At 39.3% G+C, this 24,891-nt stretch overlaps 2 protein-coding genes and 1 non-coding gene across 3 annotated transcripts in view; 2 read left to right on the forward strand and 1 right to left on the reverse strand.

Annotated features, from left to right (window-relative positions):
- LOC127813155 (peptidyl-prolyl cis-trans isomerase CYP57) overlaps positions 1-18,375 on the reverse strand; it is a 29,129-nt gene extending 10,754 nt beyond the window's left edge. The window contains exons 1-7 of the mRNA XM_052353958.1: positions 18,062-18,375; positions 16,832-17,010; positions 16,651-16,752; positions 16,303-16,412; positions 16,072-16,213; positions 14,580-14,802; positions 11,923-11,962 (exon numbers count right to left, since the gene is read on the reverse strand). Coding sequence (XP_052209918.1) covers positions 11,923-11,962; positions 14,580-14,802; positions 16,072-16,213; positions 16,303-16,412; positions 16,651-16,752; positions 16,832-17,010; positions 18,062-18,281 — 1,016 coding nt within the window. The 5' untranslated portion in view covers positions 18,282-18,375. The remainder of the gene's footprint in view (positions 1-11,922; positions 11,963-14,579; positions 14,803-16,071; positions 16,214-16,302; positions 16,413-16,650; positions 16,753-16,831; positions 17,011-18,061) is intronic.
- On the forward strand, positions 2,143-2,223 carry LOC127813823 (small nucleolar RNA snoR35). The gene has a single exon (XR_008026228.1). It is a non-coding gene; the product is annotated as a small nucleolar RNA snoR35 (small nucleolar RNA).
- Positions 18,376-19,596: 1,221 nt separating the features above from the next.
- On the forward strand, positions 19,597-24,121 carry LOC127812856 (U-box domain-containing protein 35-like). Its single transcript, XM_052353379.1, has 8 exons — positions 19,597-19,854; positions 20,072-20,169; positions 20,674-20,795; positions 20,878-21,087; positions 21,400-21,610; positions 21,750-21,851; positions 22,273-22,701; positions 23,188-24,121. The coding sequence occupies exons 1-8, from the start codon at positions 19,686-19,688 to the stop codon at positions 23,878-23,880; spliced, it is 2,034 nt and encodes a 677-aa protein (XP_052209339.1). The 5' UTR covers positions 19,597-19,685; the 3' UTR covers positions 23,881-24,121.
- The last annotated feature ends 770 nt before the right edge of the window (positions 24,122-24,891 follow it).

The raw sequence follows: 24,891 nt of genomic DNA on the forward strand, positions 1-24,891 counted from the left end.
CTCAAGGAAATAGTCAATAGTAGCTAGATCTGTTGGAGAAGCTAAATATAGAGTTGTTGCACAAGGTGTTACTGAGATGCTAAAGTCGTCGTTTTCTGAAATAGGTTATCCATGTGCTAAAGTTCTAGTTATATGGAGTGATAATCTAGCAGCCAAAAATATAGTTGAAAATCCTGCGTTTCATTCCCGCACTAAGCACATTGAGATTAATGTGCATTTTATTTGAGAGAAAGTGGAGAATGGTGAACTTGAAATCAGATATGTCCCTACTCTGCATCAAGTGGCTAATATTTTACTAAGGGTTTACTGAGGGGTAGGTTTATGTTCTTGTGTGGCAAACTTGGTCTCAAGTTGTCACTTGTGTAGCATAGCTCTACTGTCACTTCAGACAAGCTAAAGCCCAAGTCTTCTTCTTCTTCCATGGAGTCTGATTTAAAGGGGAATGTAGAAGGAAATAAAGTTGCGTAGTTAGTTGTGTGTATTTCTCTTATGTTGTGCAGCGAGTGTGTTTAGTTGTAAACTATTATGATGGTTATTGTTATGTTGTTATAAGTAGGTGTTGTATTAGTTAGGCAGTTATGGTTGTTGTTGCAAGTTGCAACAGTTTGTTATTGTCATGAACCTAGGGTTTAGCCTAAGGTTGAATTGGAAATTGGAAGAATGAGGGGAGAATTTAGAAGAAGAATAGGGAAGAATAGAATGAACAGAGGGAGAAAGAGAATTGAGTGAGACGAGAGAGTGAGAGAGAGAGAATAGGATAATGTTCTATTCAATTTTTGCATGCCTTCTCCCATTGGAATGGGATGAATACATATAGGTGTTGGTGTGGGTGTGGATGCAACAGATCATCCCCCTCCAGCAGTTACAATAAACTATTTTGTCCTTTTCTTAAGGTCTCACATGTGGCCTTCCTAATTCTAACAGAATTGATAGTTGGAATATAGATGCAACAATTAAAGTAAAAGAATTACAGCATAGCCCTTCTAATTACTCTTGGATCGTGACAATCCCCTCTCCTTGAAAGATTTCTTGTCCCCGAGAAACTTATAACAAGGAGCCATGGCTCTTATCCAATTCCAGCATTCTCTATCGGGTTCATCCTCCTTTCCTTATTCCTCCTTCTTAAGTGTCCAAGATTAATCTCTAAGGCAACCTGATAGAGTTCAAGTTCAGTACTAGCAGCACTTGTTCCTGCACCTCCATGGTACGCCATAGCTGCATATTGAAAGAATAACCAGTCATGAGGGCGCTTATCCACCAAGTATAAAAAGTCTGCCAGCACATAATTTGAGGCAAGATCTAGAAAACAAAACCTAGCTACATTAGTATTGTGTTCCCAATCTTCTACAATAGCTGACCAATCAAGATTGGTCTCCACTTTAAGAGTACAATCAGCCATTGGTTCATCCCACCTGGCAGTAGACAACAACTTGGATTTTCCAGTAGGAGGAAAAACCAACACAGCAGCGATAGTTTTGTTTTCTTCAGCAAACCCTTCAACTCCTTCAGCTATATCCTTTAGTTTCCTCTAGCTAGTGCTGTTTTCATCTTCTCGTTGCCTATTTTAACCCAAGTTAAATCCATATTTTGTTCCAAATTTGATTGTTCCTCATATTTAGGTAAGTACGAAATATGAGTAAAGACTAGCACCAATATCCGTTGCACAACTCTGATTCCATGTAATGAATTCAGCAGCAACTCCTTTTTCTTTGTGTTTGCTAGAATATCCTTCTACAAGAACTTTTTCAACAATTTAAGATTGTCCCTTTGCCTTTGCTGCCCTATCAACCTCACCATAGCTCAGGTTCTTCCCAAAGTTGCCCCCACCAACTATGTTTCCCATTGAACTTGTAATTCGAGATTCTGCCTTTCTAAGGGTTGGAGATGCTCCCATTCCTGGAACAACATCCCAATTACCAATTGCAGCAGAGGTTGGAAGAATCCCGGGAATAGACCCACCAACTCCATTTGTGCCACAATCATATCCAGGGCTTCCAACAACACTCATTCTACCACTATTTGTCACCCCTAAATGACCATGTGCGCTGCTATGGGATATCTGAGAAAGGGTAATAGGGAGATTGTTTGAGGTAAAATGACAACTAGAAATGCTTCCAGCAAGTTGTACTCCTTGAATGGTTCTTGCATGATGACAAACAAGGGATGCAACACCAGATTGAGTATAGAATGATGTAGCAAAAGACCTCCCAGTACTATTTGGAATATTTGAAGTCGATCCATTCATAGATGACTGATTTTGGTAAGAGAACATGACCATTAAATTTTGTAGTTGATCCCTGATCTGAGCTCCCACTTCATCCATAATTCCATTCAACCTTCTCTCCAAGCCCCCTAGAGAGGTCTCCAACTTCCGATCCAACGCCATGATTGCTACCTGCTCACATTTGCTTTCGGTCTCTAGTAATTCCACTCGAGCCTGCAGATCAGTGGCTGCCAAATGGAATTGATGCACCTAGGACTCAAGGTTCTTCATCCATATCCCTTCTGCCATTGCTGATCTTACAGAATTTTCCCTGTTCAGCAGCCTTCAACTCGAATTGGAATCACAACCAAGGATTAACTGCACGGCTACATTAATTCGGTCTGCTTTGCCTCTCAAAATTTGAACTGAGAGTCGTCGGAACGTAACGGCCTATGAACAATCAGAAATTAATCCTCATGAAGCCTTGGAAATTAGCAGCGATGGAATGGAGCAATCACAGCCTGAAAATCGTTGCACTCGTCGCTAATCAAGAAGACCTACAACTGCTACGACCCACACCCCCAATCACCATCCAATGGCCGAGGCCTCTAACTCTCATTCGAAATTTAATTTGAGAGATGCTCACCTGCTCTGATCTGCTTCCAAATCGCGAAATGCCTTGTGGTCGCCTCCCTGAACCATGTCTGCAATAGCCCAAATCCCAAATTCTGTCGTGGCAAGGAAAGTTCATTGGACTTGTGAAGACATTTGTCCTAAGATTAGTTTCTGCACCTAGTCTTTGCTTGCATAAATCTGTTAGCATATTTTTATTATTGTAATGAGTGTTGCTTAGTTTGTTTAAAGCTGACCGAAAGTTGGTTATATTCGGTCAGGTTGGGTAGTTGGTTGTAACTGCCTTGTCCGCCTCTATGATCTATAAATAGGGGCTCGGAGGGCTCGGAAATATGCATGAAAACATTGGGTTATCTTGAGAGAGTTGAGCGAGAATGTGCTAGGTTGAGAGAAGGGTTAATTTGTATTTCTCTTGGGGGTTTTCTTCTCTGTTTAGTCTAGGGTTTTAGACTGAGGGAAAGAGATGTTTTCCTAATGCGTGTAATTGCTATAAGGGTTTCAAGATAGTGGAGTTTTCATGGGCCTAAGGCAGTCTGGATGTAGGTCTCATTTAAGAGACTAAGCCAGGATAAAATCTTGTGTCTCTTGTTGTGTTTTTGTTGATGTTTTCTATTCCTATTCTTGTGTTTTCTATCGAGTGATGTGTGTCTGATATTTGGGGATATAATCAGTGAGTTCTTCGAGGGATAGTTTGTTGTGTGGTGAGGCAGTCCTGAGTTGAACAATTTGGTATCAGAGCGCCGGGTATCAGCCCCAGCAATCCTATCAAGATTTTTTTTTCAAGATTCTCAAGAAACCAGAGTCGGTTCTGGTAGGCAATTATGGCGCCCTCATCGGCCACTCAATATGATGTGGGGAAGTTCGACGGCAGCAATGATTTTGGTCTCTAGCGGATCAAAATGGAAGCTCTACTGTGCAGTCTTGGATCAAAAAAAGCAATCGAAACAAGAGGTAACTACCAAGAAAAGCTCTGAAGGTAAGGATCCTAAAACCATATCTTTAGAGGATAAGGAAATCAACAAGAAAGCATACAGCATGCTTATCTTGAGTCTTGGAGACAAAGTTCTCCGAGAAGTTTCAAAATTAAAATCAGCCACTAAAATCTGGATGAAACTAGAGTCTCTTTATTTAAAGAAGATTTTATCCAGTAGGCTGTATTTGAAGGCCAAGTTCTTCACATATAAGATGCAAGAAAATCAAAAACTTCAAGAGCATCTAGATGAATTCAATAAGCTATATCTTGACTTAGAGAATATAGAAGTAAGCTATGAGGATGACGATAGAGCCCTAGTTCTTCTTTATTCATTGCCTAAGTCTTATGAAAACTTTGTAGATATTCTACAAGGCGGCAGGGACAAGCTATCTTTAGAAGATATAATAGGAGCCCTAAACTCAAAGGAATTGAGAATAAAAATGGATGTAAAATCCACCCCTAGTGATGCCCTAACCGTAAGGTCTAAGAGTACCAAAAAGGACTCAAAAGGAAAAAAGGGAAAGTCTAGATCAAAGTCTAGGAATGGAAAGAGCCCTATTAAATGTTATTACTGCCAGGAGGAGGGGAATATCAAGAGATACTGCCCTAAAAGAAAGAAAGACATGGCTGAAAAGAAATCATCCGATGGTGGAGCAAACCTAGTTGATCTTGGATATGATAGTTCACAGGCATTAACTGTCACTGAAATGGCTGGAAATGATAATTGGGTGATGGATTAGGGCTGTTCATACCACATGACCCCAAGAAAGGTTTTGATACAAAACTATAGAGAAATCAATGGGGGTAAGGTCTTGCTGGGCAATGACCATGAGTGCAGGGTTATTGGAATGGGTGATGTGAGGCTAAGGATGAATGATGGCACTGTTATGACTCTCATTGCAGTCAGACATGTGCCCGATCTCAAGAGGAACTTGGTTTCCCTTGGAGAATTGGACAGAAATGGCCTAAAGTTCAACGGGGAGACTGGAGCCATAACAGTGACCAAGGGGTCACTTGTCTGCATGAAGGCCAAACTGCAGAATGGCATTCATATCCTGCAAGCCTCCACCTTAAGTGGTGAGGCTACAACAGTAAGTAGTAAATCTCAAGATTTGGCAAAACTGTGGCATCTAAGGATGTCACACATAAGTGAGCAAGGGGTCAAGGAGTTAGCTAAACAAGGGATTCTAGAAAATAACCAAGTCTTAGTTTTGTCCAAATGTGAGTCTTGCATTTATGGAAAGGCAACAAAACTTAGGTTTAATAAGACTGCCATTCACTCATCTAAGTCTATCTTAGATTACATTCACTCGGACTTGTGCGGCCCAGCCCAAACCCCAACCCCAACCCATGGAGGCTCTAGATATTCTAGAATGTTGTGGGTTTATGTGCTAAAATCTAAAGATCAAACTTATAGGACCTTTAGAAATTGGAAGACCATGGTAGAGGCTCAAATGGGTAAGAAAATTAAAGCCATTAGGATAGATAATGGGCTGGAATTCTGCAATAAAGAATTTAGTGAAATGTGCAATGAAAATGGCATAATTAGGCACTTAACAACACCTAGAAATCCCCAGCAAAACGGGGTGGCTGAGAGGATGAACCGGACCATTTTAGAAAGGATAAGATGCATGTTGTTTCATGCACATTTGCCAAAAAATTTCTGGGGGCAAGTAGTGTCCACTGTAGCCCATATTATCAACCAGACCCCATCTAAAGCCATAGATTTGCAAACCCCTTATGAGAAATGGACAGGCCATAAGCCTAGTCTTGCCCACCTTAGGGTATTTGGGTGCTTAGCCTATGCTCATGTGAAGCAAGGCAAGCTTGAACCTAGGGCTAAGAAATGTCTCTTTATAGGTTACCCAACCGGTGTGACGGGATATAAACTATGGAACCTTGAACCACATGGCCCTAGGACCATAACCACAAAGGATGTGACATTTGATGAGTCAACTACCATAAATCTTGGAAATAATGAAACCCAAAAGGATCTAGATGGGAAGAAGGACTCAATGAAGATAGATATTCATGGAATAGAGTCTGAAATAAATGAAAGAGAGCCTGAACCAGATTTGGACCAAAATAATCAGCTCCAAGAAGAAGAGCAGAATGCTGAAACCTCTCAATATGAGGAAGAAGAGGCTGACAGTGATGCTAATTCCAACATTGGAGATCAGCCAAACCCTAATAGGTATAGTGTGGCTAGGGATAGGCAGCCTAGAGTCCGTAGGCCACCGCTGAGGTTTGGCTACTCAGATTTAGTAGGTTATGCTATAAACAGTGCTTATGAAATTTCTGAAGAAGAGCCTCAATCCTATGACCAAGCTATAGCATCCAAGAATTCGCAAAAATAGATAGAAGCCATGAAATCAGAAATATCTTCCCTTAAGAAAAACCAAACCTGGGAATTGGTAGAGAAACCTAAAGGGAAAAGAATTGTAAGCTGTAAATGGATGTACAAAATAAAAGAAGGGGCTGATGAAATTCTAAGCCTAGATACAAAACTAGGCTAGTTGCTAGAGGGTTTACTCAAGTCCAAGGGGTCGATTATAATGAAGTTTTCTCCCCAGTTGTAAGGCATACATCAATAAGAGTTCTGCTGGCCATCACTGCCCAATTAGACTTAAAATTGGAGCAGATGGATGTTACTACAGCTTTCCTTCACGGAGAGCTGGAGGAGAAGATAAATATGAACCAACCTAGAGGTTTTGAAGTTAAGGATAAGGTGGAGAAAGTTTGTTTGCTCAAAAAGTCACTCTATGGGCTCAAACAATCTCCTAGGCAATGGAATCGCCGATTTGATACTGTTATGATAGGTCAAGGATATTCAAGATGCTCCTATGACTGTTGTGTGTATCTTAGGCACATACCCCCTAGCATTTCAATATACTTACTACTATATGTGGATGACATGCTTATTGCAAGTCAATCCCTTAGAGAAATTCAGCAACTTAAGCAAAAATTAAAAGCTGAATTTGAAATGAAGGAGCTAGGTGAGGCTAGAAAGATTCTAGGGATGGAAATCTCTAGGGATAGACAGCATAGGAAAATATTCTTATCTCAAAAATCATATATAGAAAAGTTGCTATCTAGGTTTGGTATGGCTGTTTCAAAGCCAGTGAGTGTGCCATTTGCACCTCATTTTAAGCTATCTTCAAAGCAGTCCCCTAAAGATGAGGTGGAGAGAAAGGAAATGGAAAGAATTCCATACTCAAGTGCTGTTGGCAGCCTAATGTATGGAATGGTGTGTACCCTGCCCTGATCTAGCTCATGCAATGAGTGCAGTCAGCCGTTTCATGGCAAACCCAGGTAGACCCCATTGAATGGCTGTAAAATGGATGCTTAGATACCTAAGGGGCTTTAGCAAGAATGTATTGTCCTATGGTGGAGCTGAGATAGGAGAAAAACCTAGCATTCTAGGCTTCTCAGATGCAGATTATGCTGCTGATCTTGATAAGCGTAGGTCCACAACTGGCTATGTATTTAAGTTGTGGAATTCCTCTATTAGTTGGAAGTCTAGCCTCCAACATGTAGTAGCATTATCTACTACCGGGGCAGAATATATAGCTGTCGCTGATGCAATTAAAGAGGCTATATGGCTTAAGGGGCTAGTGGGAGAGCTCCTAGGTTTAGAGGTTAAAGTTACCTTGATGTGTAATAGTCAAAGTGCTATACATTTATCAAAGAACCAGACTCACCATGAGAGGACAAAACACATAGACATTCGGTATCATTTTATTAGGGATATCATTGAAAATAAACTTGTTGATTTAATCAAAGTTGCAGGTGAAAATAATGCTGCAGATATGTTTACTAAGGCTGTTCCAATTTCTAAACTTCAACAACATATAAAGCTGCTGAACATTGTTCCAGATCAGAGTTGAAGATGGAGTGGGGGTGCAAGAAGCTGAAGTGCAGCCAATCTACTTCAAATGGGTGGAGAATTGTGAAGACATTTGTCCTAGATTAGTTTCTGCACTTAGTCTTTGCTTGTATAAATCTGTTAGCATATTTTTCTTATTGTAATGAGTGTTGCTTAGTTTGTTTAAAGCTGACCGAAAGTTGGTTATATTCGGTTAGGTTGGGTAATTGGTTGTAACTGTCATGCCCGCCTCTATGATCTATAAATAGGGGCTCGGAGGGCTCGGAAATATGCATGAAAACATTGGGTTATCTTGAGAGAGTTGAGCGAGAATGTGCTAGGCCGAGAGAAGGGTTAATTTGTATTTCTCTTGGGGGTTTTCTTCTCTGTTTAGTCTAGGGTTTTAGACTGAGGGAAAGAGAGGTTTTCCTAGTGCGTGTAATTGCTGTAAGGGTTTCAAGATAGTGGAGTTTTCATGGGCCTAAGGCAGTCTGGATGTAGGTCTCATTTATGAGACTGAACCAGGATAAAATCTTGTGTCTCTTGTTGTGTTTTTGTTACTGTTTTCTATTCCTATTCTTGTGTTCTTTATCGAGTGATGTGTGTCTGATATTTGGGGATATAATCAGTGAGTTTTTCGAGGGATAGTTTGTTGTGTGGTGAGGCGATCCTGAGTTTAACAAGACTGCTGGAATCGCCTTGAATCCTTCCTCTGGTTCTGCCTACTTAGTGGGCACGTTTGATAATGGCCTCCACAACTTCCTCGCCCGTGTCGCCCTTCGACGAACTTCCGCCTACTCACGAACGCCTGGGTTGCTCGCATGTTGGAAATTAACCACGTTAGCAACAATATTCGGAAACCCATTCGGAATTCTCTTGGCTAGATCGCTATCGAAGTCCTCCTCCCGACTCCGAACCTAATTGCTGCCACAATAGATACTTTCCAGATCAGATCGAAAGCTCAACCTATCCACCGTCAAGCTAGATTTGCAACAATCGCGACCCACTCAATCACTGTCCACTGGCCGCGATCACTAGCTTGGTTTTGTACTTTATTAGAATTGCTTCACCTAATCACCAATGTAAGTAAATTACCGTTAGAGATCGATAACAAAGTCTAATTCTTTCTCGCCTCCAAAAGTCGAACAATCTTCTTGGTCACCTTCTTCGATCTGCTCTGCTCACAATCGTTGGGGATTCAACGATCGTATTCCCCGTCGACCCTTCCAAAATCAAATCGGAAGCAACCACTTACCCCCCATCAATCACTTTCCTGCCTGGGGTTTTGCTTCTATGAGTTGCTTCTAGAATAGACTTTTGAATGTATCGACTCCAATCGCACCATTGAAATGGTTCGACTCCGTCGCTCTGTCACTGCTGTGTTGTTTCCGAAATCGCCTTCTGCAACTTATTACTTTTTGCCACCGATCGTTGGTTAGCGTCAAAACCTATTATGGATTGGTGTCCGTTCTGCCACTACTATCTTCTCTAAATTTCGCCGCTAAAATAGTCGGAATTTGCAAATACATAAGAAGTGAAGGCTACAGATGTTCAATGGTATTCGTTGGAATCACTGTCGGACTCACCTTCAAAAGTTGGACACACTAACTTGATTGTCGAACTCACAGCCGAGGAATGACTGCTTTGATACCATTTGTCATGAACCTAGGGTTTAGCCTAGGGTTGGATTGGAAATTGGAAGAATGAAGGGAGAATTTAGAAGAAGAATAGGGAAGAATAGAATGAACAGAGGGAGAAAGAGAATTGAGTGAGACGAGAGTAAGAGAGAGAGAATAGGATAATGTTCTATTCAACTTTTGCATGCCTTCTCCCATGGAATGGGATGAATACATATAGGTGTTGGTGTGGGTGTGGGTGTGGGTGTAACAAATCATCCCCCCTTCCAACAGTTACAGTTACAACAAACTATTTTATCCTTTTCCTAAGGCCTCCATGTGGCCTTCCTCATTCTAATAGAATTGATAGTTGGAATATAGATGCAACAATTAAAGTAAAAGAATTACATCATAGCCCTTCTAATTACCCTTGGGTCGTGACAGTTATTAAGGTTAACTGATATAAATGTTCAACTATGCCTTTATTTCTGTAACTTTGATTCATTTTTTGAAATTCATTCAACAAGTTCATTTTTCATTTCTCTCTTTTCTTGCGTTTCTTTCTGTTAAGCACTTTGAAGCTCTTGATTCAAAGGTCTTGAGTTCAAATCTCACTGTTAACCCACTATTTAAATAGTTGCACGTGTTTCGACCAGTTACTCAGTGGGCTTGGCCACACGTGAAAGGGCATATCGAGAGTAAAAATAACAATATAAAACATAAAAAGTTAACTCTCTATCTAACAACTTACGCTTCTAAATCACATGGTGGTTAACAACTCAACATCGACAAACATGGAATAAAGCATGCAGCAAAATAAACAATGTGATAATCCTCAAGCAGGATAGATATTCATCAAAGAATATGCTATCAACGGTGTAAAATTAACAAGTGAATGAAGAAAAGCAATGAATCGGCAATAAAAGTGAATGTTGGACCGTAGAACATGTAGAATGCAAAATGTAAGTCTTCATGTAAGAGATTATTCCATTTATTTGCCTAATGGGACTTAAACCTGAGTCTATTTACTGGGGAATGTAGCCTAAGCCACCGGTTTTCCCTAAGGGCAAAATCTCCAAATAGATTATTAGGGATAAGGAAAATCTCTCTCTCTCTCTCTCTCTCTCTCTATATATATATATATATATATTATCTTTTACTCTTTTTGGAGGAATGCTTAAGCTAATGGTGATGAGAGCATGTGAATGAACTTGTAGGCTTCAAGTAGTCATTGAACCACACTGGAAGAGAGAGAGCTCAGCAATCTATCAAAAATATGTGGCAGTAGAAACTTTCAATCAAAAGCCATAGAGGGAAGAGAAACCACTTGCATACTGAGAACCTACCCATGTTGGACTTTGGGCCTCGGTTCCGCAATAGGCCTCACAACTCCAGCTCCTCGTGAGGACACATCCTCATCTCCTTCAGGTCAGCAACAACATGAGTTGGCTCCCTGCCATCCTTGGACTAGCCAGGTAACTGCTCAAGGTGCTGCAGGCAGCAGTGGGTACTTTGAGCAGGGATACAAACTTGTGAGAACTGCTGTCTTGCACCTTTATTATCTTTTGATGGTCTCTCTCTCTTTTCACCAGTCAAGGCAAAGGTCCACAAGTAGCAAGGGACCTTAAAGAAACCATCAACTTTAAACTCCAATCCACAAATTCCACAAGGTTCTGTGGGTGGGGACCCATATGCCTAAGCATTGAGTTGGGACGTAAGAAAGACACCCTCCTAGGAGCTTTGTTAGCCTTAGTTTTGATGTTTTATGCACAAGGGTACTTCTGTCATTCTACATAAGGTCTCTTAAGATCTTTAGGTAACTCTATTTAAAGTCGTTGGGTTTTATTTATGGTCTTTTCGTAGTCTTATTATTAGTAGTTTCAGTTTTCATTTAGTTTCCTACTAGGAAAAAGATTTTCCTAACTATAGTAGGAATAGCATTGCTAGAGCTCTATAAATGCCATTGCAATTTTTTTCTTTAAGTGGTGAATGTAATAATTATCTACATCTTTCACTAAGCCTGTTATACTTTCTTTGAGTTGTGTGATGCAACTCTAATCCTAGGTGTGATGCCTAGAAGTTATTTCTCCCTCTTCAATTTCTGATCATTATTTTTGTAACCCTGCTTCAAGACTTGTAACTTGTTCTCAACAGCAGAAAGTCATCTTCTCCACCACCTTCTGCCTCTAAATTGTCCCCCAACCATTACATATCTAAACCCTAGCCTTTTCAACAATGTTTCCTAGTCTTCTAACCCTAAATAAGCCTCCAATCAATTTGTATTCTCAGAACACCAGATCTTTCCTACATCACATAGAAGAAGAAAACAGATGAGAAGAAATAGACAAAAGAGATACCGAGAATGAAAGGGGAAACCAAAACTCAATATATTAAATATTAATCCAAAACATGATTATCTTCTTGATTGTTCTCCTACTTGTACAGGAACAATAATCCTATTTGGAATTTAACAACTGGAATTCTAAATTTCAGAAAGTAAAATATAAAATAAACCTATTCTACTTTATTTTGGATATAAAATAACTAATATACTTAAGATTCTTGCTATTTTGATGTTGCAATATATATATTTATATAAAAGCACCATCCAGAAGATAAAAAAAACCTATACCTTGGTGGTGATCTCTCAAGGTCCTTTGGGCTGGAATTCTCTGCACATTTCAAAAGAAAAACAACAGATGAAATTAAAAACATTAAGCAACTTGAAACTGTCAACTAGGACATGTATGGTAATGTAAGCTAGAAAAGAAAATGAATGAAAAATCCAAAACATGAAGAAAACTGAACCAAATCTCCTCAGTGCATCAGCTTGAATTTGCTGTTCAATATTAGGCAGTTTCAAAGATAACAAATTGGATACATTTGAGAACACATATATGTATGTCTATGCTGATGTCTACAGGTCCAATTGTTTTATGGAATGGAAATGCTGATGAGGGTGTAACTACTTAGAACATGCGGTAAAGAAGACACAAGTAACTTTCTTGGGCTCATCATGAGCGTGTATGTGAAATAAAGATACATAATTTGACAGTATCATATGCCAAATATGTAGTGTGAATTGTGAAATAGAGATAATGTTCTGACGATGATGTTTATAAGGAAAATCCTAGAAAGCCCGACGGGCTTACCAAAAGGGGGCAAAAAGACAATTTTGCCCCCACGTCCTACTCTCTCCTTCCCCTCCCATGGATTTGCCCCGCCCCAGCTGCTCTCGTCCCCCCCCCCGCCATGGCCACTGCCCTAGCCTAGCCTCGCCGCTACGCCTCCGTCGCCTCGCTGCCATCACCGCCTCACCTCACCCGATCGTCGCTGCATCTTCAGCGACGATCGGCGAGGCGAGGTGAGGCGGCGAGGGTAGTGAGGCGACGGAGGCGCAGCGGCGAGGCTAGGCTAGGGCGGCGGCAGCCATGGCAGGGAAGACGAGAGCAACAGGGGCGGGGGCAATTTTGTCTTTTTGCCCCCTTTCTGTAAATCTCTCTGTGACTCTCTCTGGCTCTATAGTGGAGCTTTGTTTATAAATGCAACAAGGTTGGAACTGAGCCAAAAATAAGCAATCTCAAGGGAGAAAGATGTGATCAACTTAATAGTGAGTTGAAGTAAAACGAGTGGATACACTCTGGTGGTTACACGATTGCTACAAGACAGCACTGCATGGATGACTTTTTGGTGTTTGAAACACAAAGGAGTATGACTTTGACTCCATGTGGAAACAAGATAGTGGACATGACACTAGGCAGATACTTCAGCATAGGGGTTGTCAAAAATGTTAGCAAACAAAACAGTAAGGACACATCTATAAATAAATATGTAATTTACATGTATATACAAAAATAATAATAATGTCTTTATTTTTTATTTATAAATATCATTATCAAGAAATTTCACGTTTTACTATATAAATTAATTTGCTTTGTGATGATGCATTCACAAAGTGCATCCAAGACAAGGTGCCATCTGTAGGAGATGTGGAGCCTAATTCAATTTATGACACCTATGCAAAGCTAGTAAGGGGGTCAAAGGGGCAGCACCACTTGTGGGGGCTCGGGGGCGGAGCCCCAAAATCTAAATAGATTAGGAATTGGAAGATTTGTTTCCAAAATCCTAAATAGATCAGGAATCCTATTCGATAGGAGTTCTATTTGCCTTAGTTTTTGTTTATAAATATGTGGGCATAATTCTTGAAATGGTAATCTTCCAAAAATAGTGAAAAACACCTAGTGCGACGGTGGACTTGGTGCAGAACCACGTAAATTTTGTCTTTTATGTGTCTACGATTTTGTTCCAATTATTTTTTCCCACTTTATTCATTCCCTAACACCATCCTATATATTACATGCAGAAGATATTGTCTTGGTGGATGAGAACAGAAAAAAAATGTGAATAATAAGCTACACTAGCAGAACAACGCATTAGAATTAAAAGGTTTTGACCTAAGTAGTTCAAAAACTAAATTTATGGAATGTAAGTTCAGTAAAAACACAAGTGTGGATGATATCATGAAGAGGCTTCAAGATCAAGTTATTTCTAAAACATATCAGTTTAGATATCTTGAGTCAATTGTTTAAAAAGAAGGAAAATTATTGAAATGGTACTCATAGTAAGTGGCAAGATGGTTAAGTAGAGTACTTTTGAAGCTACAACAAAGATTTTATTGAACGACTATAACATCAGCTTAGTTGTACGACTTGGAATATTGGGTAGCTAAGTACCAAAATGTGTTAAAGTATGAGTTTAATTGAGACGAGGATGCTAAGATGGATGTGTGGCCATATATGGGGTAGCTAAGTACCAACATGTCCTACATGCGAGCTTAATTGAGATGAGGATGTTACGATAGGTGTGTGGCATAATAGAAAAGACAAAATTAGAAACAAGAGTATTCATGGTAAGATTCAAGTGGCACCTAGTGCAGCTGAGATGCATGGGACATGATCAAGAAGGTTTGTTCATGTGAGAAGAAAACCAAAAAATGTATTTTTCAGGCTAACATTTATTTTTTGAGGAAAGTGGTAAGACCCCACACACATTGTATTTGTGATATAGTGGCCAAGCCCACTCACCTTGCTTCTGAGTTAAAATTGAGAGAAGTAACGATCTCCTTCCACTAACAATTAAAGCATCACTAGTACAAGAAAGAAGTGCTATTTCAACTTCATCCAAGTTTGGAAACAAATGATGAAATAAAATGAAAAGAAAAAGATGATTACATGTTGAGCAGTGTAGTGGAGATTGACTTGTGAAGATTTTTAAAGATGGCAAAATTACCTTTCTGAAACTTTTGCTTAGTTGGGGGATCCCCTAGCTCCTTCCGCTTTCTAAGTATTTGAAGGCGCATTCGTACATCAAAGCTGGCCTCATCATCATCACTATAATAAAGGGACTCAGGAAATTCAGCTCCTGATTCCTTTTGGAGATCTTCTCTCTTTGAGCTTAAAGCTTCTCTTACACTTAATTGCACGTCCCTTGATTTCTTGACTTCAAATGAGCTCTGCATTTACAAGGTAACTTCATAAACATAACCATCGATATGTATCCCACAGATAAATAAGCATCGGAAAACTACTTCCCATACAAGGCAAAGATGTAGGAACGCTATAAATAACAACGTACACAAAACTGCAATAGCATAAGGGCGTCCTACAAGCACAAGCAACCATGCCCACACTGAAGTTGGGCCCATGGGGAGGATGTAGTCCTTTTTTTTGTGATAAGAAATAAGTTCAATGATAGAGCTATACAAACCAGAGACTTCACTTTTAAGAGTAGAAAAGTTTGCTTGACGAGAGTGCTAATGCTCATGAAATAAGAATAGGCCCGTTGAAATTACACACCTCAATAGACCAAGCTGTCATGTACCTAGGGTTTACCTAGGGTTTGAATTGGTAGCCGGAAAGATCCAATAGAGCTAAATCCAAGAACAAAGGGAATTTAGGGGAAGACTGAACAGAAATGGAGAAGGATTTAGAGAGAAATGAGGGAGAGTAGCAGAGAGAAACGAGAGGGAGATTTGAGAGAAATCTAGAGAGAGAAATGAGAATTTCATTCAATCAATTCAAGCATGATTCTTCCATCCTCAGCTGTGGCTTATATATCCTAACAGCCTCCCACTTGCACCCATGTGCAATGTAACAAACAGACCAACTACCTATTAGCTAAAGATAAAGCCCTATAACAGAAAATATAAAAGGGAAATGTAAACTCCTACTATTATATTTACTAATCTATACTTGGGAAATCCTTTGGGTCATGACACAAGCATTAAGTAACAGGAATTTAGCACCCAAATAGATAAAAGTTTAAGCAGGTTTAACCAATCTTCTTAATTTTTTAATTTATTTTTGTAAGCAAGCATTTATAAAAACTGAAACCACCAAGAAGGGATATACTCTATATAAAATCAAAAACAGGGAACGAGATCCTGATATGTCAAGACTATGGATCAAGACTTGAATTTCCAAAGTATAAGAGAATTGAGAGAAAAGGAGGGAAAGAGATATAGAATTTGGAGGGAGAACTGAGAGAAAGAGATTGGAGGGAAAGAATTCAATGTTATTTCCGTGAATGAATTCCCATTCTCATGCATCTAAGCCTTTTATAAGCCATGCATCAGCAGTTACAGCCTTCACATGAGGTCATAACAGTCCTCACACTATCACCAGATCAGTTAGTTACATGTCCACTTGCAAAAGTTTAAAAAAATTACAATTGGGACCCTTAGGTCGTGACATGATATAACTTTAAAATGATGTATTCTTACCAATTCTTTATTCAAACTTTCTTCTTTCAGGAGGCGAGGATCATCCAATACATCATGACTACTCTTTATTTTAGTCTTTACAGTAGCCAGTTCCTTTTCCTCTTCTTCAGCTTCTTCTCCAAATGAAAGCAAGTTTAGTTTTCTGTATATTGATCATTCATCAAGCATTTAGACTTGGGTGCCTGCATAAATTACTTTACCTGTGGAACAAAATATAAAGAAGAAGCTTACTTAACAGGTTTCTTCTTGGAGGCTTTGTTGTCAGCATCAATTGTGGAAGAGGGCAAAGACTTGGCAGGTGCTACTCTAGGAACAATATCATCGAAAGGGTTCCATAATACCTGCAGCGGGAATTTCAAAAAGAAAACTCGCATTTAAACTGATTTCATCAAGGATGCCAGTAATTCTGCTACCTGAGAGATTCACGAGGGTCAACTAAGAAAGAAACAGCAATAAACACATACAATGATACACTGCCAATGTTAAGCATTATACATTGCCAGTGCATTACAAGTCCCTACGATTTTCAACTACAGTAAGAGGAAAATAATCAGATTTAATACTTGACACGATACGGACATCAACAGAAGTTATCTTTGGCGGAGGATCCAGTGGCCGATCATTCTTATCAGTTTCAACATCGCCTAACCTTAGAAGATTATATAATGAATCCCCAGTGACCTGCAAACATAGGAATCACATCAATCAACATCAAAAGATAACAATGGATTAGTGAAACAAAACATTAAGTCATTTTTGCCTTTCCAAATATGGTATGCTTTCTGTCAAGCCAATCACAATGATCCAGAGTTATAAAGAATTGGCTTCCATTTGAATGTGGAGGGCCAGCATTTGCACATGCAACAATACCCCTGTGGTTGAATCTTAAACGTGAATGGAACTCATCAGCAAATACACTTCCATATATACTTTCTCCACCTGCATATATATATACATGCACATATATAAGCACTAGTGAGTAAATACCAGAAACGTCAATAAAGTACCTATCCTATTCATGTGCAAACTACAGACAAACAAAAGTTACAAATACAGCAGATATCCTTCTTACATAAGAAGAGTCTGAAGGCAAAGATTTAGAAACGCAATCCCATTTCTTACATTTTCAAAAATAAATAAATAGTTACTCAAAGCACAAACTGATAGTAGTGGATCCACGAGAATTTGAACAACTTGCGCAGTCAACATCAGAGTAACCCAACAACTTCAAGGACAAAGATGAAAAAAGACAAGCCTTGATCAATATGACTGCAAATACCTACTGAAAGAAGGGTAATATAGTAAGACTAGTGAGGATAAAAAATGAACTGAGGACTTGTACAACAAATGATATATCCAAATGAGTCATAATGGGCGTCCCCAGTGTATGAGGTTCCCTGCTTCGTGAGGGGGAGGGTTGTATTTGTATCCCGACCCCCCCCCCCCCCCCCCCCAACGTTTTTTTGCTAAGAAGTTCCCACAACTTGAATAAGTCCTGATTAAATATATTAAGCTGCTAACCAATCTTCAATATTACTTAGGATTAGGATTAGAAAAGGGTTCACAATCGTCATCACGATATTTTGTATTATTTCGATAGGAGTTTTGGCTACTTTGGCATCTATGAGAATTACTAGGCAAATGAGGTTTCCAACGTACTTGGCGCTGGTAGAGGAAAATATTTGTGCAAGGATGACACACCTCCAAACCAAGAAAATAGGTTAAGTCGCCTATATCACATCGCTGTATTGTGAAGGAATGTTATATCCAAGGATCAGTATCAATTATTGCCAATCAGAATATTTTCCTCTAACGCATTTATATGGACAGATTGCTTGTGCAAAAACAAGAAAAAACCATCGAGCAAAAGGCAAAGGGTAAAGATAAACAGACTCAGGAGGCAGCAGAAGTTGGAAAAGACAAAGAAAGGGCACGTAGTTAGTATATGGGAGACATAATTTCAGTGGGAGAGAGATGAGAATAGAGGTACCTGAGCCGGCACCAGTGGGGTCGCCACCTTGAACGAGGAAGGATTTGATGATGCGATGGAAGATGGTGTTATCGTAGTAACCCTCCAAACATAGCTGCACGAAGTTCCTCGCGGCTTTGGGAGCCTCTTTGGGCCAGAGCTCTATGTCCAGTGGTCCGTACGTCGTTTTGACTATCACCTTCCCCTTCGTTGGCGGCTCCGACACGTACACCGACGACATTGATTCTCGCTCGCAGCCACACCCACACCCACTTCGTCCTCCAACTGTTTGTGTAATGGTCTCGATGAACTAAGAAGAAGACAGGCTTCCCAGCCGGGACCCGGCCCTTTCTCTGCCTTCCGGTTGAAGTAGTTCGTAGTGCGACGCCGTTCAACATGTTTTCATTTTTCAATTTTTTTCTTTTTTTTTTTTTTTTGCTATGTCGTTGAACGTGGCTTTAATTAAATTAATTTCTCTAAACTTCAAATATATAAATATATATATATTACAATATTATACATAAATTTATTAGTTGATTAAATGTTATAAAACACAATACATTTGTTATCAATTAAGAAATATTTTAAAACTAAAATAATATGTAATAAATATATTTTACTTGAAAATAATACAATTTTTAAACAACAAACACATGATTCAAAATATAAAGTGTTTTAATAATAACGTAATTATATCCACAACCACATGTTACAAAAGTTATGAAGATGATACTCAATGTATGGCTGGTTGGCTTATTCACAAAAATAAAAATAATAAAAAGATGAATCTAACTCAATTTCTTGGCATTATCCTATTTGCGTGGTCCTCTGTCGTTGGTGCTCTTAATTTCAACAAATGAAGTAAATTGCCAATTGAGATTTTGATTTCCTGCGCTGAGCAAATTATCGAACCAACAACCTACTAATATAAATTTCAACTTATCATCTGTACCTTGAAAACAAACTAACTCTATCTCTTGCCCTTAAGGGGTTATGAATTATGAGAGTCTCGCCTATCTAATTCTACAAAACTTTTGTCAAGTGATACTTTTTTATTAATGGAATGCTTGGCGTACCGCTATCACATATTAGATAAACTCATGCTTGTTTCTTTTTTGTAAAATGATTGGTTTGTTAGTATTTCCAATTTCATATTATTTTTTCTTAAGTGACTATTTGAAAATGCATGTATATACATTTGTCAAGATCTAACTACATGTCTATGTGATGCCATAATCCACTACTATTCTTATTCGTTATCTCTGCAATACCTCAACGATTATCTAAATTGTTACATTAAATATGATGATTCTGTTTTTAAATAATATTTTTTACATTAGGCCTCTCTTATCTTATTATTTTTTATCACAAATTATTAAGTAATAATAATAATAATAGAAGAGAGAAAAGGGTAAAGGGTAGTGACGGGGTCAAATGTCTAAAACGAGGGCGAGGGGCGTTCGGTTTAGTTAGTTACATTCTATAGTCAGGTTTGTCTGATCTCTGCGATCCCATTTGTCGGAGAACACAGAGACAGAGAGGAGAGGGAAGAGGCAAGGCAAGCTCCCCTGCTCTGCTGCCCTCCTCCTCCTCCTGCTCCGCATTGCAGGCGGTGATCGAGGTCGCTTGCCCTCTGCCTCTCTCTATGGCTCAGGGCCTGACACTCGATAATGATGTCCTAGCTCCGTCTGTCGCGGTGGCCATTGACAAAGACAAGAACAGCCAGCAGGCGGTTCGTTGGGCCATCGGCCATATGTTGCCTCCCAATGCAACCCTCCTCCTCATCCATGTCGTTAGCAGGAACACTCAAAATCGTACGCTACGCTTGCTCTCTTTATCTCTTCTCCTTATTCTTCCTCGAAATCATCATCATTGTATGCACTTTATACCTTTGGCTGCCATTAGAGTTGTCCATTACAGCTTCGTTAACCTTCGTTGCTTATGTTCTCCTTCCTACTTCCTTCTTTTCTCCATTGCAAAACCAAACGTCTATGCATCCGTTTTCATGCTCGTGATTCTTGGCTTTTGCAGAGATTTCTGGAGGCGGGGAAGAGACCAACGGGGGACTAACAGAGGGCGAGCTACAACAGCTTTTCAGTCCTTTCCGATTGTTCTGTTCTCAGAAAAGGGTAAGGAATTTTCCAAGCATGTACATTGAATTGAGTTTTAAGTTATAACTTGTGTTAATTAGGCTTTTCAACAAGAGTAATTTGTACCTTGACGACATAAGATGTACTAGTAAGTGAACAGAACAATAGTGAATCAAAGTGTACAACAAATGGGACAAGCTTCATAAGCCTTATCTCCTCAACACATAACTTTGATTCCGTGTTAATTATCATCCGTTCCAACATACGAAGTTGACAGAAAGGAGTGCAACAATGTATATCAGGGTGCCATCAATGGCTTAAACCATCTCGGTTATTTTTTCTTCCTTCCTTCCCTTTTTGTTTCTTCAATTATATGTCTGTAGTAGGCACCGTTCCTTTTGACATATATGTTGAAATTGGGGGCTTTGATTCTTTTGAGACTACATCATGCAGGTCCATCATAACTAATTCGTTAAAATGCTGGGCCTATAACTGCATTCTTGACTAATACCAAATTTTTTCTGGATATGGAGGGTATTTCAGGTTATAGCAAAAGAGGTTGTCCTTGAAGATGCTGACGTTTCTAAAGCCCTTTTATCTTATATCTGCAACAACTTAGTATCTAAAATTGCTCTTGGTGCATCAAATAGGAGTGTCCTTGCAAGGTTTTCTCTTCGTCTCCCTCACAGATGCATACACTGGCACATAAACATGCAACTCTAAATAATCACCTTATTGCTTATGCAGGAGATTTAAAAACCATGATGTGCCAACTATTCTAAACAAATATGCCCCCGATTTTTGTTCTGTTTATGTAATTGCAAAGGGAAAGGCACAATCTGTCCGACCAGCAGCAAGGCCTCTAGCAAATTCTGCAACTCCACCAAGACAGCTATCTCCGAATGGAAATCCACCTCAGTTGCCACATGAGCCGTCTAAAGTAGAAGATGGGCTGAGGTAAGAGAAAAAAAAAGAAGATGAAAACTGAGCCAATCACTGGTAACAATTGTGTAGGGGAATATTGATATTTCCCAAACAAATGAGGCAAGAAGGAGAAACAATTAACGTAACCTGTTTTTGGCCATGTTAACCTGAAAAGATAATAATTGTCCAAAATTGATGCAACGCCAGGCTAAATTATTGACCTCAGTTAATAGATTGCATGTTCAAGTTGTTGGTTTTATGATATTGAACAATATTGGTGCTCCCTAGTAGGTTTAACATTTTGTTTTTATTAAACTCTAATTATGTACTTGTGATCAACAACAGGGCACAATCAGGAAGGATAGGATCTGAAAGAGTGAGGGCAAAAAACTCCCCGACCAACCTGTCATTGGACATTGACAATTTCACTCGGGAGGCAGGGAATAATTTTCTTGCAGATAATGGTGATTCTCCGACTGGAAATGATATCACTTCTCAACATTTAGATCTTAGTATTGCAAAGTCTCCACGGAGTACTAGCCCTGGATCATCTTCAGTAAGTGAAGTGTAAAATTATTTAGTAGATGTCTTGAGGATTTTTTTTCTTCCTTTTAATGTGAATAGTTTGTATCACTGATTAATTAGAGTAGTCTCATTTATTAGGTAATACGACTTTGAATTTCCTTGGCTCGCAGAAAGATATTGAAGCTGAGATGAAAAGACTGAAACTTGACCTAAAGCAAACCATGAACATGTATAACACAGCTTGTAAGGAAGCAGTCTCAGCCAAAATGAAGGTAGTACCACAGAACTGCAATTTCTGTCAGAAAGATTATTGTTAACCACCCTGGTTTGGGACCACTTCTTAAGATGCTCTGTCTGCAAAATACCAGAGATTTATTTTCTTAGTAGCCACTAAGAGGAAAATGAATATATGATAATGATTGTTTTTAAAAAAGATAATATAAACCTGATCATATTGTTTGGAAAATGAAGGTGTTATTGACTAAGTCAGCCTGCAAAATACTTAGCATGCATATAAACCTCACTTTCAACATGAGGAGAAAAAGAAAAGGAAAGAGAAAAAAAAAGGAATCACAAGAATAATCAGGCAACATGGTAAACCAGTGGGAAGCATTCATCTTTGAGTATTGAACAAGAGGCAGAGCCATGCCATCTAATTTTGAATGTAGGGTGACATTTCTTACCAAATTTCAGGCCAAGGAACTCCATTTGTGGAAGATGGAAGAAGCTCGTAAGTTTGAGCAAGCCCGACTTGCAGGAGAGGCAGCTCTTGCCATTGTTGAGATGGAAAAGGCTAAATCCAGAGCTGCACTCGAAGCAGCTGAGAAGGCACAAAAATTAGCTGAGATGGAAGCACAAAGAAGAATTCATGCAGAGTTGAAAGCCAAGCAACAGGAGGAAGAGAAGAATCGAGCATTGAATGTTTTATCAAATAATGATGTCCGTTACAGAAAATACACCATAGAAGAGATAGAGACAGCTACTGATCACTTCTCAGGGTCACTAAAAATTGGAGAAGGTGGGTACGGGCCTGTTTACAGAGGGAAACTTGACCACACTGCAGTTGCCATCAAGGTTCTTAGACCTGATGCTAAACAAGGGAGGAAACAATTCCAACAAGAGGTAAGATCTTACTTTTAGTTCTTATTTGCCTTCCATTATGTTGTCCAGACTGATTTGGTGTTACTTAAAATAAGAGATCAATCTTAAAATGTGAAACTCTTGTGAATATCACCTTTATGGACCAAAAATAAAGAAGGTTTTGAGAATTTAAAATCTAATTTGGTAATAATAGCAGAATGAGAAAAAACTTGGGTTTTGGTGCATATAATAGCTTTCTTGGATTTACTCAATGACTACTTTTTGCAATGCTGAGATTTTGGTGTATGTTAGCACTTTTTTCGTTTTCAAAGTAATCAAAACAACTTTAGCTGGAGGAAATTAAGTTAGGCATGGAGGGCAAAACCCCTCTCTCTTGGGGACTTTGAAGTACAAATCTGTTTCAAAGGGATGCCCCTAGATGTCCATGTGTATAAGTTGTAATTTTGCTAAGAAATGATTTTATGTGAAACTCCCAATCTTATAAAATGCGTGCTATATATGGTGCAGGTTGAGATCCTTAGCTGCATTAGGCATCCTAACATGGTGCTCCTCTTAGGTGCGTGTCCTGAGTATGGATGCTTGGTATATGAGTTCATGAATTATGGCAGCTTGGAAGATCGCCTATTTCGCAAAGGAAACACTCCTCCAATTCCATGGAGAACTAGATTCAAAATAGCGGCTGATATTGCAACTGGACTCTTATTCCTCCACCAGGCTAAGCCGGAACCTCTGGTTCACCGTGACCTTAAGCCAGCCAACATCCTCCTAGACCGAAACTTTGTGTGTAAAATAAGTGACGTTGGCCTTGCACGCCTACTCCCACCTTCTGTAGTTGACAGTGTGACACAATATCACATGACCTCCGCAGCAGGGACATTCTGTTATATTGATCCAGAGTATCAACAGACAGGCAAGCTAGGGACTAAATCAGATATATACTCATTTGGGATAATGTTACTCCAAATAATCACTGGAAAGCCTCCAATGGCTCTCACGCACCATGTCGAGAGGGCCATCAGTAAAGGGACATTTGCAGATCTGCTTGACCCAACAGTGCCAGATTGGCCCGTTGAAGAAGCTCGTCAATTAGCAAATTTGGCACTAAAGTGTTGCGAGCTAAGGAAGAAAGACAGGCCAAATCTTGATTCAGTCGTATTGCCGGAGCTCTGCCGACTGAGAGACATTGGGGAAAGTACGTAAATCAAGTGGTGTTGATGGTAATAGCCATGACTCACTGACCGATGGGGTTCACACAAAGGTCCAGGTTGGTGGTCTCCATCATAAATAATATACCAGAATAGATGTGGTTCAAGTTATTCAACTTCCAATCAAGAGGGATTGGATATCAATCACAGATTGTTTCAGTTAAATGTATTGTATGGAGAGGTTGTTGGGATTATGAGATGAGAACTGAAATAGTCTTGTGTCTTTTGTATCAGTCTGTTCGATCTTCTTGGTCATGCAATTAATAAAAGAGTTTTCACTGTTATTTTTGAATATTCTGTATTCTGTATTCTTTTGGCCAAGTTGGATTCTGTATTTGCTTATACCAAGAGAAGACTGAAGAGCAGATGATCAGCTTGCTAGATCAATTTCTGCAGGAAATTATCATTCAAATTTATATTTGAAATTCATATTTTCATTGGAGAAAGGCTACAACACAACTGTATTGTTTTCTTATTTTCCCCTGGATGCGAGGTGATCATGCAAAATATTTAATCAAAAAGCATAGAAATGTGATCTCTAATTTATGTCTATTGTTTTTGTTACGAGCCAACAGAGATAGCAAAATCTCCAAACGCACACACACATTTCAAAATCACCATAGATGAATTCACACGAACTAATCGATAAACACAAATCAATATGGACAGTATTGAAAAACATAAACAGGAAACAAGAGGCACGAGATTTATAGTGGTTCACCCCCAAAAAGGGGCTACGTCCACTTGAGCTCCGGTGAGAAGAGCTTACTCCACTAAATAGATTCAATCTGATTACAACAAAAACGTAAACAAAAACAACCCTGATTTTCTACACTGTAAGCTACGAAATCACTAACAGATTGAGAACTTACCTTTAAATAAAACCAAAATCAGGAACGCTAAAGAAGACGATCTATACAACATTTACAGAGAGAGAACGAGAGAGAGAGCAAAAAGGAAACCCTAGAGAATGACCGACTCTCCACAAACCCCTCGATCGTTTCCG

The sequence above is a fragment of the Diospyros lotus genome, chromosome 11 (genome assembly GCF_014633365.1).
Source record: "Diospyros lotus cultivar Yz01 chromosome 11, ASM1463336v1, whole genome shotgun sequence".
Lineage (NCBI taxonomy): Eukaryota > Viridiplantae > Streptophyta > Magnoliopsida > Ericales > Ebenaceae > Diospyros > Diospyros lotus.

Excerpts from the sequence above, each read along its gene's own strand:
- LOC127812856 (XM_052353379.1), top strand. The coding sequence starts at position 19,686 with ATGGCTCAGGGCCTGACACTCGATAATGATGTCCTAGCTCCGTCTGTC. Across the intron at positions 20,170-20,673 it reads TGTTCTGTTCTCAGAAAAGG|GTTATAGCAAAAGAGGTTGT; the intron begins GTAAGGAATTTT and ends AGGGTATTTCAG. Across the intron at positions 22,702-23,187 it reads GGAAACAATTCCAACAAGAG|GTTGAGATCCTTAGCTGCAT; the intron begins GTAAGATCTTAC and ends TATATGGTGCAG.